The 15480-nt window shown below is 36.1% G+C and overlaps 1 protein-coding gene across 3 annotated transcripts in view; it reads left to right on the forward strand.

Annotated features, from left to right (window-relative positions):
• LOC136032804 (uncharacterized) overlaps window positions 1–15480 on the forward strand; it is an 83421-nt gene that overhangs the window by 51943 nt on the left and 15998 nt on the right. For all 3 annotated transcript variants that reach the window (XM_065713194.1, XM_065713195.1, XM_065713193.1), the window contains 2 exons: window positions 4010–4128; window positions 6544–6596. In XM_065713194.1, the coding sequence (XP_065569266.1) occupies window positions 4010–4128; window positions 6544–6596 (172 nt within the window). The remainder of the gene's footprint in view (window positions 1–4009; window positions 4129–6543; window positions 6597–15480) is intronic.

Consider the following 15480-nt stretch of genomic DNA (forward strand, 5'->3'; position numbering starts at 1 on the left):
CTGTCGCTAATTCTTCCTCACTAAACAAATCTTCCTTCACATCCAAGGTATCACAAACTTTTTCATTTTCATCTATATCTTTTCCTGCAACTGTATCTCGGTTTAGCACATTCTCAAAATGTTCCACCCATCTTTCTTTAACTTTTTCCTTATCACTAATTGTGGCCCCATTTCTATCTTTAACTGGGACTAGTCCGGATCGGCTACTCCCTTTCAATTTATTAACATGCCAGTATAATATTTTACTATTATGCCGTCTAGCCGCATCTTCCAGATCCTCAGCAATTTTATCCATCGCCTCCATTTCACATCTCCTTAGTTCATATTTTAATGCTTTCTCCACTTTCTTTACATTCCTTTTGTTTTTATACGACCTATCGCTCAGATAATTCTTATACAAACCCCTTCTACTCTCTATTAAATCTAAAGCTTTTTCACTAATATTCCTAGTTGCTGTCTTAGCACTCTTCCCTAGGACACCATCAGCAACTTCACAAATTGTTTTTCTGAAATTATTCCATCCATCTTCCACATTGTCAAATTTTAAACCCTCAAGTTTAGTACTCAACTGTTCCTGGAATTTTTTTCTCAAATTTTCATCCTGAAGTCTACCAACATCATAACTTTCCGGGAGGGAGTTACTCTTCCGAAATTTCAGCTTTAAATTAACCTTAGACACTACTAGATGGTGATCTTTACTTTTAACATCAATAACGGCACTCCTATACACCCTAGTATCTTGTATTGATCCTGCTAGTCTTCTGTTTACAATAACATAATCAATAAGGTTTGCTGTCTTACCATCACGTGAATACCATGTCAACTTATGGGCCATTTTGTGACCAAACACCGTATTGGTTATAACTAGGTTGTTATACCTACAAAATTGCAAAAGCCTATAGCCATTAATGTTTTCTTTTCCTACACCAAAATTACCTAGGCTAGGATACCATCTATCCCTATTTCTACCAACCTGGGCATTAAAATCTCCTAGCAAAAACACCATATTTCTACCTGGTACCCTGTCTATTTGCTCCTGTAACTGTAAGTAAAATTCATATGAGTCACTAGTATCTCCATCAGTTGGTTCAATGGGGGCATATACTACTATAACTGATACCCTAAACTTTTTAGTCATAAAATGAGCAATTAGTATTCTATTATTAATACCTTCCCAGCCTAAACAAGACTTAGCAGCTTCCATATTCATCATGAGCCCTACTCCCTGTCTATGTACCCCATCCTTCCTTCCTGAGTAAACAAATTCTATGTCACCTAATTTCATGCTTCCTACCCCTGGGATATGAGTTTCTGAAACTCCTAATAAATCCAGTTCAAACCGTCTGAATTCGTCAGTCAAAATGTCGATGCGATAGTCATTTTTTAGCGTCGTAACATTCCAAGTTCCAATTTTCATGTTCTTTAAATCTTTGAAATTATTTTGGCCTCAAGAAAAGCAGTGATCCCGGATACCAGTGCAGGATGGGGACCAACATATCTTCTCAAGTCTACACCGAAGCGCTTAAGCCGGCTTAGAACCGGACAGCAAGAAGTCCCTGGGACCTCCAGTAAGTTGGAGGCTTTGTGCAATCCTGGGCCCATCTTGGTCACAACATGGTTTTCAGCACTTGGCGATGCTCTTCTATCAACAAGAGTCGAAATCCTGCACAGACAGTCCCAAGCCTATTACCTCCGACTCATTATATATTCATGCCTACAAATATTATGCTACTACGGGGAGGCAGCCCATAGTAGATAAATTAGCTAGGAAGAGGAAGAGGTATCTCCTGTTACTAGTGTTCAAAATATGTTACTAGTATCAAAATTATAACAAACCAAGTCTGTAGTCCTCTGTCTCCTGTTACTAGTATTCAAAATATGTTACTAGTATCAAAATTATAACAAACCAAGTCTGTATTCCTCTATCTCCTGTTACTAGTATTCAAAATATGTTACTAGTATCAAAATTATAACAAACCAAGTCTGTATTCCTCTATCTCCTGTTACTAGTGTTCAAAATATGTTACTAGTATCAAAATTATAACGAACCAAGTCTGTATTCCTCTATCTCCTGTTACTAGTGTTCAAAATATGTTACTAGTATCAAAATTATAACGAACCAAGTCTGTATTCCTCTATCTCCTGTTACTAGTGTTCAAAATATGTTACTAGTATCAAAATTATAACAAACCAAGTCTGTATTCCTCTATCTCCTGTTACTAATATTCAAAATATGTTACTAGTATCAAAATTATAACAAACCAAGTCTGTATTCCTCTATCTCCTGTTACTAGTGTTCAAAATATGTTACTAGTATCAAAATTATAACGAACCAAGTCTGTATTCCTCTATTTTCTGTTACTAGTATTCAAAATATGTTACTAGTATCAAAATTATAACAAACCAAGTCTGTATTCCTCTATCTCCTGTTACTAATATTCAAAATATGTTACTAGTATCAAAATTATAACAAACCAAGTCTGTATTCCTCTATCTCCTGTTACTAGTGTTCAAAATATGTTACTAGTATCAAAATTATAACAAACCAAGTCTGTATTCCTCTATCTCCTGTTACTAGTGTTCAAAATATGTTACTAGTATCAAAATTATAACGAACCAAGTCTGTATTCCTCTATCTCCTGTTACTAGTGTTCAAAATATGTTACTAGTATCAAAATTATAACGAACCAAGTCTGTATTCCTCTATCTCCTGTTACTAGTGTTCAAAATATGTTACTAGTATCAAAATTATAACAAACCAAGTCTGTATTCCTCTATCTCCTGTTACTAGTGTTCAAAATATGTTACTAGTATCAAAATTATAACGAACCAAGTCTGTATTCCTCTATCTCCTGTTACTAGTGTTCAAAATATGTTACTAGTATCAAAATTATAACGAACCAAGTCTGTATTCCTCTATCTCCTGTTACTAGTATTCAAAATATGTTACTAGTATCAAAATTATAACGAACCAAGTCTGTATTCCTCTATCTCCTGTTACTAGTGTTCAAAATATGTTACTAGTATCAAAATTATAACGAACCAAGTCTGTATTCCTCTATCTCCTGTTTACTATTGTTTCTTTAAATATCATATTGGCCCAAAAGTTTGGAATTTAATCCCAATAGCTGTGAGAAATTGTAATGATCGAAACAGATTCCTGAAGTTATTAAGAAATCATGTTGCTAGTCTCCCATAATATTTTCCGTTTTGAGTGTTGAAGTTGGATTTCCATAAGAAGTGCAAATCAGTTTAAGCCGAAGTAATGACGGTTATTTCTTTTGTTTGTGTTTTTTTTTGTGATATACCACGAGCTTAAGTATGCCATTAGGCATTCGTGCTGTTTGTTTATATGGTTTAATCCTTGTTGTAAATAAACATGTATCTATCTATCTATCTATGTTATTATATACGAAGAAAGGTTGGTATCAAAATTAACATCGTGTTTATTCCTCTATCTCTTCTTACCAGTTATTTTCTTACTCTTTACTATTGTTTATTTAGACTATTATTATTTACTTAGATGAGTCAGAATCAAAAGGAGCCTATATCTATCTCATCTTATCAGTCAGTTTTGTTCCTTTTCGTTATTTTTTCTCTGAAGTTTCATTTTTTACATTGATTGGCCAGCATTAAAATCAGCCAAGTTTCTAGCCTAGTGTCCCCTACCTCCACTAGGCTCACTCTATATGGTGCGTATATTGCCCCTTCGGCTTGCACGATCTGTTTGTCTTTATTCTCGCTCGCCCTTTTTTGGTCTTCTTTCCCTCCTCCTTCTTCTTCTTTGGCCTTCATCTTTGGTTGCCCTCCAGCCTCTTCTTTTCTGCCTCTTCTGTCACCCTCTTTGGGTCTTACTTTCTATCAGCCTTTTTTGGACAATATTATAATATATCTTTCTTTTGACCGCCTTAACACTCAGAATTCTATCGAAGGCAAAATTTTTCATAGGTATTTATTGCATATATGCATATGCATTTACTGAAGTTATAGTTTCTTTTCCGTTTTTAAGAATATCCAGAAATTTGAAGAGAAAGAAAAAGACCATACGTACCAGGGTGAAGTGGCCTCAATTTGGGCAGATCGAATGAGTCCAGACGGAGGGGACTCAATTTTGACCGATTCGCCACGGTAAGTGTTAATCTGTCTTAAGGTTGCGAATCACATCTTGAAATAATAAAAATAGTGAACAGATGAAGTTATCAATTATTCAAAAGATGTTTCCAAATACTTTGCTTTCAGGAGCGCATGTCCACCTCAGATAGCTTACACCTCTTACACATAAACGTTGATCCTGGTGCTATAGTTGTGCAGCAAAACGCAGCAGTATGAGTCGAGAAAGTAATTGCACTCTTGTTCTCGTGCTGAAAATTCTAATGTCTGCACCTTTTCGGTTTCGAGAATGACTATTTTATTATAGTTAAGATTCATAAATATTTAGTTCAGCCAGTATATCTGCCGACAGCCTGTTGTAATATTACTTTTGGCCTCCTTTTTGACGAAGCCTGCCGATGCCTCAATACCAGATTGTGCATTACTGAATTTGGTAGTAATTTTTGCCGACGGTGCGGATAGTAGTCCTTATAGATTCCATGCTACATTTGCCTATCTTTTGGAATGTGTTTATTCTCATTATCAAACTTATATCTTTGACCGCTAAATTTGCATATGGTGGGAATTTTCCGAGGGGGGGGGATTTCTGGGGAAATACGCCTAGCACCAGCAATCTGAATTTTTAAAGATGCAGTGGCTTGACTTTTCCATATTGGTTTAGTAATACTGTTGTTGAACCCATGCAGAAAGTTTAATATGACCTCCGTGTTCAGGGCATTGATTTGTACTAAGTGAACTATGCCAGATTATAGATTGAAAGTAGGATGGAATTGAAGAAAATTCTCATGCCTTATCACAAGAGTATAACAGTATTATCCTTGCGTCCAATGCAAATATAACAAAGATCCTAGTTTTTAATCATGGCATCTTATTCGCATAGATTGTAGGCTACTTCACCAGGACCTGTGGCATAAATTCGCGAATATTTTAGGAACAAAATGTATTCTTCAAAACTAGAAGGGTTATGGGGCACGTTTTTTTCAATTTTTTCAGTGAAAATACAAAAAAAGGCATTTTTCAATGAAAATTTCCCCCTCCTCCAATTGACGTCACTGGACAGGACTGCCTAGAGTGCCAATGAGTTAGTGTTCTTGTGAAGAGCACTAGACGTTCTACATGACGTTCTACTAGACGTTCTATTCCTTAGACGTGCTACATGTGTGTTGTAAGCGATGCTTTCACCATCTCGTTACACTATCTGTTTTTTTTAGCTTATGAAGGGAAAAACACGCTTATTGTTATTCTTATCATTATTTTTTTATTAATATTAATTGTTCTCATGAACTTAAGAAAATATGGCATATTGAAATCATTTTCCGAGCCTCTGCCTCGCCTGACCGCCACAATGAAATTTTAACGCTATTATGTGAGATTTTAATCCCTTTGGTCGGCAAGTTTGTCAATCAAAGAGGTTAGTGCCGCGTGGAACTCCAAAAGCGACCGAACTGCACAAACGATAGTTCCTTTGAGCTGATCTTTTGAGTTTACTTGCAGATAGCAGATTTTCTTCTTTTTTTTCGACTCATAATTTGATTATTCATCATTATTAGTGTATTTTGCTTTGTTTGCTTTGTTAGTCGACTCCGAAGTCCGAATTCGGCCCTTTGAGGGCTTGTGATAGTGATCTTTTTGAAATAAATATCTTATCTATCTTATCTACCTATACCTATATAGGCCAATGACTTAGTCATGATATAATATTAGCCAAATATAAGTATTAGTCATATATAATATTAGTCATACGTAATATTAGTCATATATAAGTCACTGACTTAGTCATGAATAGGCTCATTTTCCTCCATTTCTTGCATTAGTAAGAATGGTTGAATGCTCAAGTCGCAGATAAGCAATGATTCAATTCATCCAAGTCTCTATTTCGATCATATTACCAAAAGGTATCTTATATGCCTGAAGAATTCTCTGGAACTTTTTGGAACTTTTTTTTGTACTCGTTGATATGCTCATTTTTCGCCAAATAAAACTAGGCATAATAGCATAATTTCCGAAACTCTGGGTAACAAGGCCTATTCCATTTTGATTTTTAGCTCTCCCCTAATGTTAACTGCCAAATGATTTTTCAGTAAAGATAAAGTTTGAAATTTTATTAATTTTCAAAATGAACCATGAAACATTAGTTTAAAAAAAAATAAGAGTTTGTTTCCAGAGAAAAATATTGTAGGCATTCAACCCGAGGGCAGGGCTAAGACCGAATTGGAATACGGGTAGCTGAGTCTAACCTCCTATAATGCAAAAGTCCAACAGTTCCTCCACCGTTCCGCCTATACATTAAAATTAAGTGTGTCTGGTTAAAAATAATAGTAGCTACTAGAATAACAATAGATAAAGTAGTTACTACAATTTAATCTGTATACATGAAAAACGAGTGTTTTTGAAGTGTTTCTAATAAGACTTGTAGTAAGTTTCCCCTTTCAGGAATAGCGGGATATTGTCAAATCAGGCTCCTCCACCGGAAATTTTTAAATTTGGTAAGTCGCTCTTTCTCTTATATCTTTTTTGATGTTGCTTTGAAACAAAAGTCGATAATATTCCATAATCTAAATTCTCAAATATTCAATAAATTGTCAGTTCATTCTCTTTTTTTTAGACTAAGGAAATAATGTTGAAACGCGAAATTGAACATTCAAATGAAAAATAATAAAGAATGAGCTGATTTTATCTTATCCGTCTGATATCTGTTTTATCGAATTTTTACGAATTTATACATTTTGTTTTTTGCATAGTTTTGAATCTTTTATACAATTTTTCCAATCTTGTTCCGCTTCTTATTGAAGGTTTTCATTAGTATCAATTCAAACTTCAATTCTTGGAAAGGTTTATTCGCATTGAAAAACTTGTTATTTTTAGATGATTCTTTTTGGAAATTGCTCTTTTTCCAAAGATAAAAGAAATCTAAAGTTGAGCCTACAGGGTCGATATTGTCGCCTAATAATATTGTACAATTAAGTTTCTTAGTGGTTCAGACGAGAAAATATTAGTGCCCAATATTTCAGTTAACCGCATGCTTAATAACTACTAACATCTTTTAATTCACAAGATATATTGGAAAAGTATCTAATTTGAAATTCAAATTGTAAATATGGCTGTTATTTTGCTGATGTTATTTCGCATAAACAAAAACAGTTTTTTTCTGTCTGGGAGTTTTCGCATTCTTATTGGCCTACAAAAAGTTGAAGTTTGAAAGATCTAGGTTTGATGTAGGGGAGGAACACTATAGGGGGTGTTTGTCTTGGCCCTTATTTTTTTTACTATCAACAACTCACTGGAGCACAGAGCCACCTCAGGCGAATAGCTGCACTAAACCATGTCAGTTTCTTGGTTCTTCGAAGGTCGCAACTTATTTGTGGCCTTGTGATAAGCAGGGTTGAACCCTGGGTTTCCAGTTCTCTGGGTTTCCAGGCGTGATTTTATCCTGCTGCATTGCAATACATTACTCCTGGCCTCAAACAACTCAGTTTAGATTCTGTAGGTTTGACAGAAAAGCTTCCTACAAATGACTTCAAAACTGTGAATTATTGTAAATTTAATGCTTTAAGATTTGTGTTGAAGGTTGATCAGTGCAATAGACATAGTTTTTCAGCTTAATTTGAAAATGGAACCATTTTTACTTATGGAGTTGTCAATTAGAAGAAATTTGCGTTTGAAAGTGTCTTTGAAACTAGGATTCCCCCAAGAAATCTGATAGGCAATGTGAATTTCTTTGGGTAAAAAAAAATATTATATTTTGAGTCATTGCCACAAATGAATATCTTTCCAGTGAAAACTAAAAAAGTAAAAAAAAAAAAAAAGTGAAATTGCCCTTAGAGACAAACCCTTCAAAAGCTCGATGTATTGAAACCTATTATTTTATCTTTTATTTTTTACTTTGGATCAAAGGAATGGTAAATAACGTGGTTCGGATCAAATTTCCAAAAGATATGTTTATTTTTTCAGACACCCTAAATTAGAATTCTCAAAAAATGTTTGTCTTATCTAGTCTTTTTGTTACAGCTACAAATTGGTCGTAACCTTGAACCGCCCTTGCCCGTATCTCTGCATTTGTATGTAATTTCTTTACTCATGGTGTTTTTGTACCTGTTTTGAATTCTTGTATCCGTTTTGAAATCACTTATCCGTTTCAATTCACTTTGTCATTAAATGTAGGTAGTAAGTATCTTGTTTTTGTTTTGTATGTGCGTTTTTTTCATATCGTATACTTTCACGTGATTTCTTTATTGATGAGGTGACATGAAAGTATTTTCCGTTTAGATACGAAGGACATTAAAATAAAAACATTTTTTTCCCTTACCTATCTTAGGTCTATTCATACTTCAAAACCGTGAGAAGACTTTTTTCATTGGGTCTGTGAAAATTATGGAAATTTTTTTGACGGCACCATATTTTCTCCAGTGCTGCCACGTGTAATCGTGAAAATAATTAAGTAAAACTGATTCGGTAAATTAGACATCTCTTTTCGTCTGTAAATTCCAAACCTTAATAGCCTGGTCCAAAGACAGCTGTGCTTCTTAACCTATTGCGCAGTATGTTTTTTAGTTTATTTTTGCCAATTCTGTACTCATACTCATGTTTAATTATTGCTATTATTTAGAGCCCGCTACTAACAAAAGCTGCATAACTACAAATAGAGGTCCTTTTGATAAAAATTCAGTAGGCTACCCGTTTTTTCTGATTCATTAAAATATGTGTTGTTGTTGAATTTTCAACTTGACTAATTCAAACAATCATATTTCTTTTTTTACTGTCCTTGGTACTTTAATGACCTGTCAATGGTTAATGGAATTAGAAGAGTTGAAGTACCAATGGCAGTCAAAATGAAATCTAAAGATAAAGTTTTGTGTACGAAGGTGCACAACTTGAGGTGTATCTTGCTCTTGATGGAACACTTGTATTTGGGGATCAACAAATTGTTTATGTTTTAAAGCTTACGTTTGAAAAGCGTAAGCGCATTTAACTAGATAGTTTTGCTTGTTTATTCTCAGGTTCAACATAGTAATGTCCCTGGTACGTCTGTGGATCTTAAACAAACAAAGATAATTCGCTTATTTTTTTCCCTACCCCTCCCCCCCCCCGGCCTTCGTCGGATCTCCTAAGAATTTGTCAATTTTTGGTAAAATTTAGGCTATAATTGTTAATGGATCTTAAAAAGATTATTCTTTGATTCGTACATTTTTCATGGTTGAATTATTGTTAATTTTTAATTTAAAAAGTAAACTCGATTTTATTGTACATTTGATATGATAATATGCAAAAAACTGCCTTAATTGCACTTTAAAAAAAAAGAATATGGATCCGAAATGCTGTGTATTACTCTGTAATCGTCAACTCAGTTAAATTACCCTTTCTTGTGATTCTACACTCATAAAACCATTCAATTTCGGGCTATTTCTTATTATTAGCTTATTAATTTATTATCATTATTATTTACTGGAAAACCGTCATACAAAGAAAGGAAAAGACGGAGCAATAAACGAAAGAAAAAGAAAGAAGAAATACACAGTAAGTGCCAAAACAAACAATTAAAAAAAAAACAAAAACAAATAAATCTCAAGTACTGGGCCAGTACCGACGACTAAGGATGGGTCAACTTTGTCGAACGAGAATTATATGCACGAATTCGCTTTTCCACAGCTATAATGGGGTCAGCAATGCTCAATTTTTTAATTAGCTAAGAGTTGCGGGTCCAAGGGGGATAATGTTAAATATATTTTGCGAACCGGAAGAAAACTGAACCAATTTTTACTTGTTAGATTTTGTGATTATTTTCGAAAACTGCGATATGTACAGATAATGTGGTAGAGCGGTAGAGTTGAAAAGCTTTGAAAGAAGACAATGGTTGAAGTGTAACTTATTCGTTACAAAAGAAGCATATGATAACCCAACTCTACCTTCAATTGTGAGCAATTAATAGTTGTCGCGTGTGCATTATTGGCGAACCAATGGGAAGACCGTCGTAGGTGATATGATCTACTGGCTTAATCCTGCTATTTTCGAGAGGAGTATCCCCAGGCAATGCTTGCTTCCAGTTGAAGAATGCAACTTCAGAATTTTCAGCTTTGAAGTGAAGACCTAGTTTTGCATACTCAGATTGAAGCATTGCGAAAATCTCACTAATGCGCTGGATGGTGTGGCTCAAATTCAGAAAGTTGTCAGCATAAGATACGAGAGATAAATCAAGACCAGCACATGAAAGATGTGGGAACAGCTGACTGTGTATCAAGAACTCCGTTTTTGAAGATTGAAGGGGAAGAAACAGCACCTTGACGGGTACCTTTTTCGACTTTAATAAAAATATCAGGAGCTGGTGCGTAGACTTGAGAGCCGTCAGCTTTAGATAATATGAACTATTAGGTGAACTTTAAGACGAAAATACGTGTCCCGAAGGGCTCTGATATATGAAGGGCTCATTCCACGTTTTGCTGCATTGGGTAGCATAGCGGCACGAATGAGGGAATCGAACGCTTTACAAACATCGTGCTCGGCTAACAGGAGAGTTCCATCTGATGCATCAGCATCGATCAATACGTTCGCGATAACCGACAAAGCGTGGGCACAACCGAGACGTGGCTCGAATCCGAATATGTAAGGTGGAACATAGCATTTCGGGCTCGGATGGTCTATGAACAGAAGTTCGAGAAGCTTATAGAATGTAGTAGCCACCGTTATAGGGCGGGAAGACGGGCAATGGGTGGCGAGTTTACCTTTCTTTGGAATTGGAGTGAGATCTCTAATCGAAAAAGAAAAAGGTACAACTCCTTGGGTAACAATCATCTGCATAAAAAGAGCAGTAGAGTTTACCAGCAGCTCGCTTCTGTGCAGAATGTGAAGAGCGCCCACTTTATCGATGCCAGAAGATTTCTTAGGGTTGTAGGCGCTGGATTGCTCGCAGTACAGAATCAGCCGAAACAAGACAATTATCGGTAAGACAGCTAGACAGAAATCTATCAAGCTTATCTTCATATTCGGGCTGTAGGGCGGCATATGGCGGGGAGAATTCAGCAGAGAAGAACGAATTCCACTCGGAATCAGGAATAGCTTGAGCAGATAGGCGGGCGCTAGTACGATCTCTTGATACATTTCTCCAGAAGGTTGGGACAGAGAATCTTGCGGGGACGTCTTTGCTTTCACAGCTCGAAAGCAAACCTTTTATCACAAGAAGTTCGACTAGAAGCCACCATTAATATCCCACAAAAGTATAGCTTGCACAGTAGTAGAAAGATCCATATCATACCGTGGGCTTTGCTAGTTGACTGTTGTTATTGGGACACTTTACACTGTAACAAGTATGGCCGGCAACTTTACATTCTAGGCAGAAAAAATTTTCCCAACACAGAGAGGCATTGTTAGAGGTGTGATCGCATGATCGACAGCAAGAGCAGAGGGCCTGATTGGAGCACCGCGAGGCCAGATGCCCGGTTTTTTGACACGAGAAACAACGCTTTAGAAGATATACAAATGCTTGTGCAGAAAGCTTTTCGTAGCCAACTTTCACAGACATTTTCAAGAACTGATCAAGATTTTTTTTTAAACTCGAAGTAGAAATGTTTTAATATTTCTTTTAGTTTTATTTCTAAAATTTTCTCTTAGAATATCAGGGATTCTGCAGGTTCAATGTTAGCCTCCAGGCCTGGATGATCTTTATAATCTGACAACTTTTACAATTCTAATGACTCCATCTTTTTGCAATATTCTTTTCTTTTTTCCCCTTCTTTTATTTCCTGAAATCAATCTCCATATTTCAAGAGAATGAGGAAAAAAAAGAGTTGCATTACCTTGACTGAATGTGTTGAGAACAAAAAATTGTTTATTTAAAAGAGTTTAAAAGCAGATGCGCTGTCTTGATTGTATGTTTATAGAACAAAAAGGTGTCTATTTAAGAAATTGTTTAAAAAGTGTTTAAAAGCAGATGTGGCGACTTTTTTTTATTTGTATATATATATATATATATATATATATATATATATATATATATATATATATATATATATATATATATATATATATCTATATATAAAAAAATAAGTTGTCTGTCTGTGTGTCTGTCTGTGGATCAGGTGACGTCATGTTTCTGTGTTGACTGACGTCATGAAATTAGTTGTCGTCATTTTTGCTTTGACGGTGACGTCATTCAAGATATTTAAGACATATGTTCACGTAGAAATCTATTAATGTTTAAGTTTACAATGACTGATGAACTTACCATGGCAAAAGCCGATGAAGATGCTCAAAGAGTCTATGCCAAAAAACTTGCTGCTGATAGAGAAAGTCAGAAAAGAAAGCGTGCCGAGGAACTACCAGAGCAACGCGAAAGCAGACTTGCTGCTAAAAGAGAAAGTGAAAAAAGAAGGCGTGCCGAGGAATCAAAAGAACAGCAAGGAAACCGGCTTGAGGCTGATAGAGAAAGAAAGAACAGAAAGTGTGCCGAGGAATCAAAAGAACAGCAAGGAAACAGGCTTGAGGCTGATAGAGAAAGAAAGAACAGAAAGCGTGCCGAGGAACTACCAGAGCAACGCGGAAGCAGACTTGCTGCTAAAAGAGAAAGTGAAAAAAGAAGGCGTGCCGAGGAATTACAAGAACAGCAAGAAATCAGGCTTGCTGCTGATAGAGAAAGTAAGAAAAGAAAGCGTGCCGAGGAATCACAAGAACAGCAAGAAATCAGGCTTGCTGCTGATAGAGAAAGTAAGAAAAGAAAGCGTGCCGAGGAATCAGAGCAACCTGAAAGTTATCGCCTGGCATTCAGGTACAACCCAGTCGATGATTATAGCTTGAGTAGATATGTTCAAATCGGGACAATGTCTAAAATTTGTCCCTATTGCAAGGCCTTGAAATTCAATGGTGAAACAATGGGAATGTGTTGCGCCTCAGGAAAAGTTAAACTTCCTCTATTGGCTGCACCACCAAAGCCATTGAAGACTTTCCTTACTGGAACTACGTCAGAATCTAAGCGTTTTTTGTCAAAAATCAGAAAATACAACTCATGTTTCCAAATGACGTCGTTTGGAGCCCAAATCGAAAATCCAGATCAATTTATGTCTACTTTCAAAGTAAAAGGGCAAATTTATCATAGAGCAGGGTCCCTTCTACCATTCTCAGGCGAGAATCATAAATTTTTACAATTGTACTTCATCAGTGATAGAAATTCTGAATTGAATGCACGTTGCGAAATTTCTCCCAACGTTGAAAGGACAATCGTTTCCCAATTGCAACATCTTTTCCACGAAAATAATAATTTAGTGCGTCTGTTCAAAACAGCCATCGATTTGATGCCTACTGATACGCATAAAATTGTTATTTCCGCTGACAAAACGCCTCCTGGCCAACATGTGCGTAGATACAATGCTCCAACTATCGACGAAGTGGAAATCGTTATGGTCGGTGATCAGTTTTTACCTCGAGATATTATTCTTCATAAGCGAAACGCTCAGTTGTTAAGAATTGCTGAAACTCATCGATGCTACGATGCCCTACAATATCCTATCATTTTTTGGGATGGAGCCGACGGCTATCACTTTAATATTAAATTGATGAATCCAGCCACTAACAAAGAAATGAATAAGAAATGCAGTGCAATGCATTATTATTCCTATAGACTAATGATTCGGCAGGATGAAGAAAATTATATTTTAAAATGCCGTGAATTGTTTCACCAATTCGTCGTTGATAAGTATGCTAAAATTGAATCAGAACGTTTGCTATATATCCGCCTGAATTAGACCAAGCTCCGCTCTGAACAATACATTCATTTGCGAGATGCAGTTATAAATGACGGTAATACCACAAACGTTGGAAGATTAACAATTTTACCTTCGTCATATGCTGGCAGTCCCCGTCATATGCATGAATATGCTCAAGATGCTATTGCGTATGTTCGTCTCTATGGTCGTCCAGATTTATTTATTACATTTACATGTAATCAATCTTGGGACGAGATACTGCAGCTTTTACTTCAAGGACAATCGGCGGTTCATAGGCATTACATTACGGCCCGTGTCTTCCGGCAAAAGTTGAAATCACTGATAAACTACATTGTAAAACTTGAAGTATTTGGGTCAGTGCGATGCTGGATGTACTCAGTGGAATGGCAAAAACGAGGTTTGCCACACGCACATATACTAATCTGGCTACATAAAAAAATTACTTCGAACGAAATTGATGATGTGATTTCCGCTGAAATACCTGATAAAAATGTCGATAAGGGGTTACATGATATTATTGTAGAAAATATGATACATGGACCTTGCGGTAAACTGAACGAAAATTCACCATGCATGGCCAAAGGAAGGTGCACAAAGCAATATCCTCGACTTTTAGTATCAAACACAATTACTGGCAATGATGGTTACCCACAATATAGAAGAAGATCTACTGAAGATGGCGGTAAAACAGCAATAATAAAGAAGCGTAACGGTACCACCATCGAAGTAGAAAACCAATGGGTTGTTCCATATTCCCCATTATTATCAAAAACATTTAATGCACACATAAACGTTGAATACTGTAACTCCGTAAAGGCAATCAAATACATATGTAAATACGTCAACAAAGGCAGTGACATGGCAGTTTTTGGCTTGCAGCCCGAAATCAAAGATTTCGATGAAATCGTACAATATCAGGCTGGAAGATACATAAGCAGTAATGAAGCTGTTTGGCGAATTCTTTCATTTCCGATACATGAACGTAGTCCAGCTGTTGTTCACTTAGCGGTACATTTACAGAATGGTCAACGTGTTTATTTCACGGAAACCAACGTGCAACAAAGAGTCCTGAATCCACCGGATACAACATTAACAGCTTTTTTTTCGCTTTGCAAAAATGATTCTTTTGCAAAAAAACTGCTGTATACTGAAGTGCCTTCGTATTACACGTGGAATACTAAAAATAAAGTATTTGAACGTCGAAAACAGGGTAAGTCAGTCGACGGCCAACCTACCATCTTCAAAGATACCACGATAGGAAGACTCTACACCGTTCACCCCAATCAACATGAATGCTTCTTTCTACGCCTGCTTTTGGTGAATGTACCCGGTCCGACATCCTTTGAGTATTTGAGGACTGTAAATGGTACTATACATGACACTTACCGTAGTGCATGCCAAGCTCTGAATTTATTGGAGAATGACCAACACTGGGATAACTGCATCAATGACGCGTGCGAAACGTCAACCCCAAGTAAAATTCGTGCATTGTTTGGCATCATTTTATCAACTTGCTCTCCATCAGCTCCTACAGAGTTATGGGAAAAATATAAGTCAAAAATGTCCGAAGATATACTCCATCGAAAACAGTTAGAGACGTCAGATATGACTTTTGATTTTACATCAGAAATTTATAACTACACTTTAGTTGTTATAGAAG

This window comes from Artemia franciscana, chromosome 11, assembly GCF_032884065.1.
Source record: "Artemia franciscana chromosome 11, ASM3288406v1, whole genome shotgun sequence".
Taxonomy (NCBI): Eukaryota; Metazoa; Arthropoda; class Branchiopoda; order Anostraca; family Artemiidae; genus Artemia; species Artemia franciscana.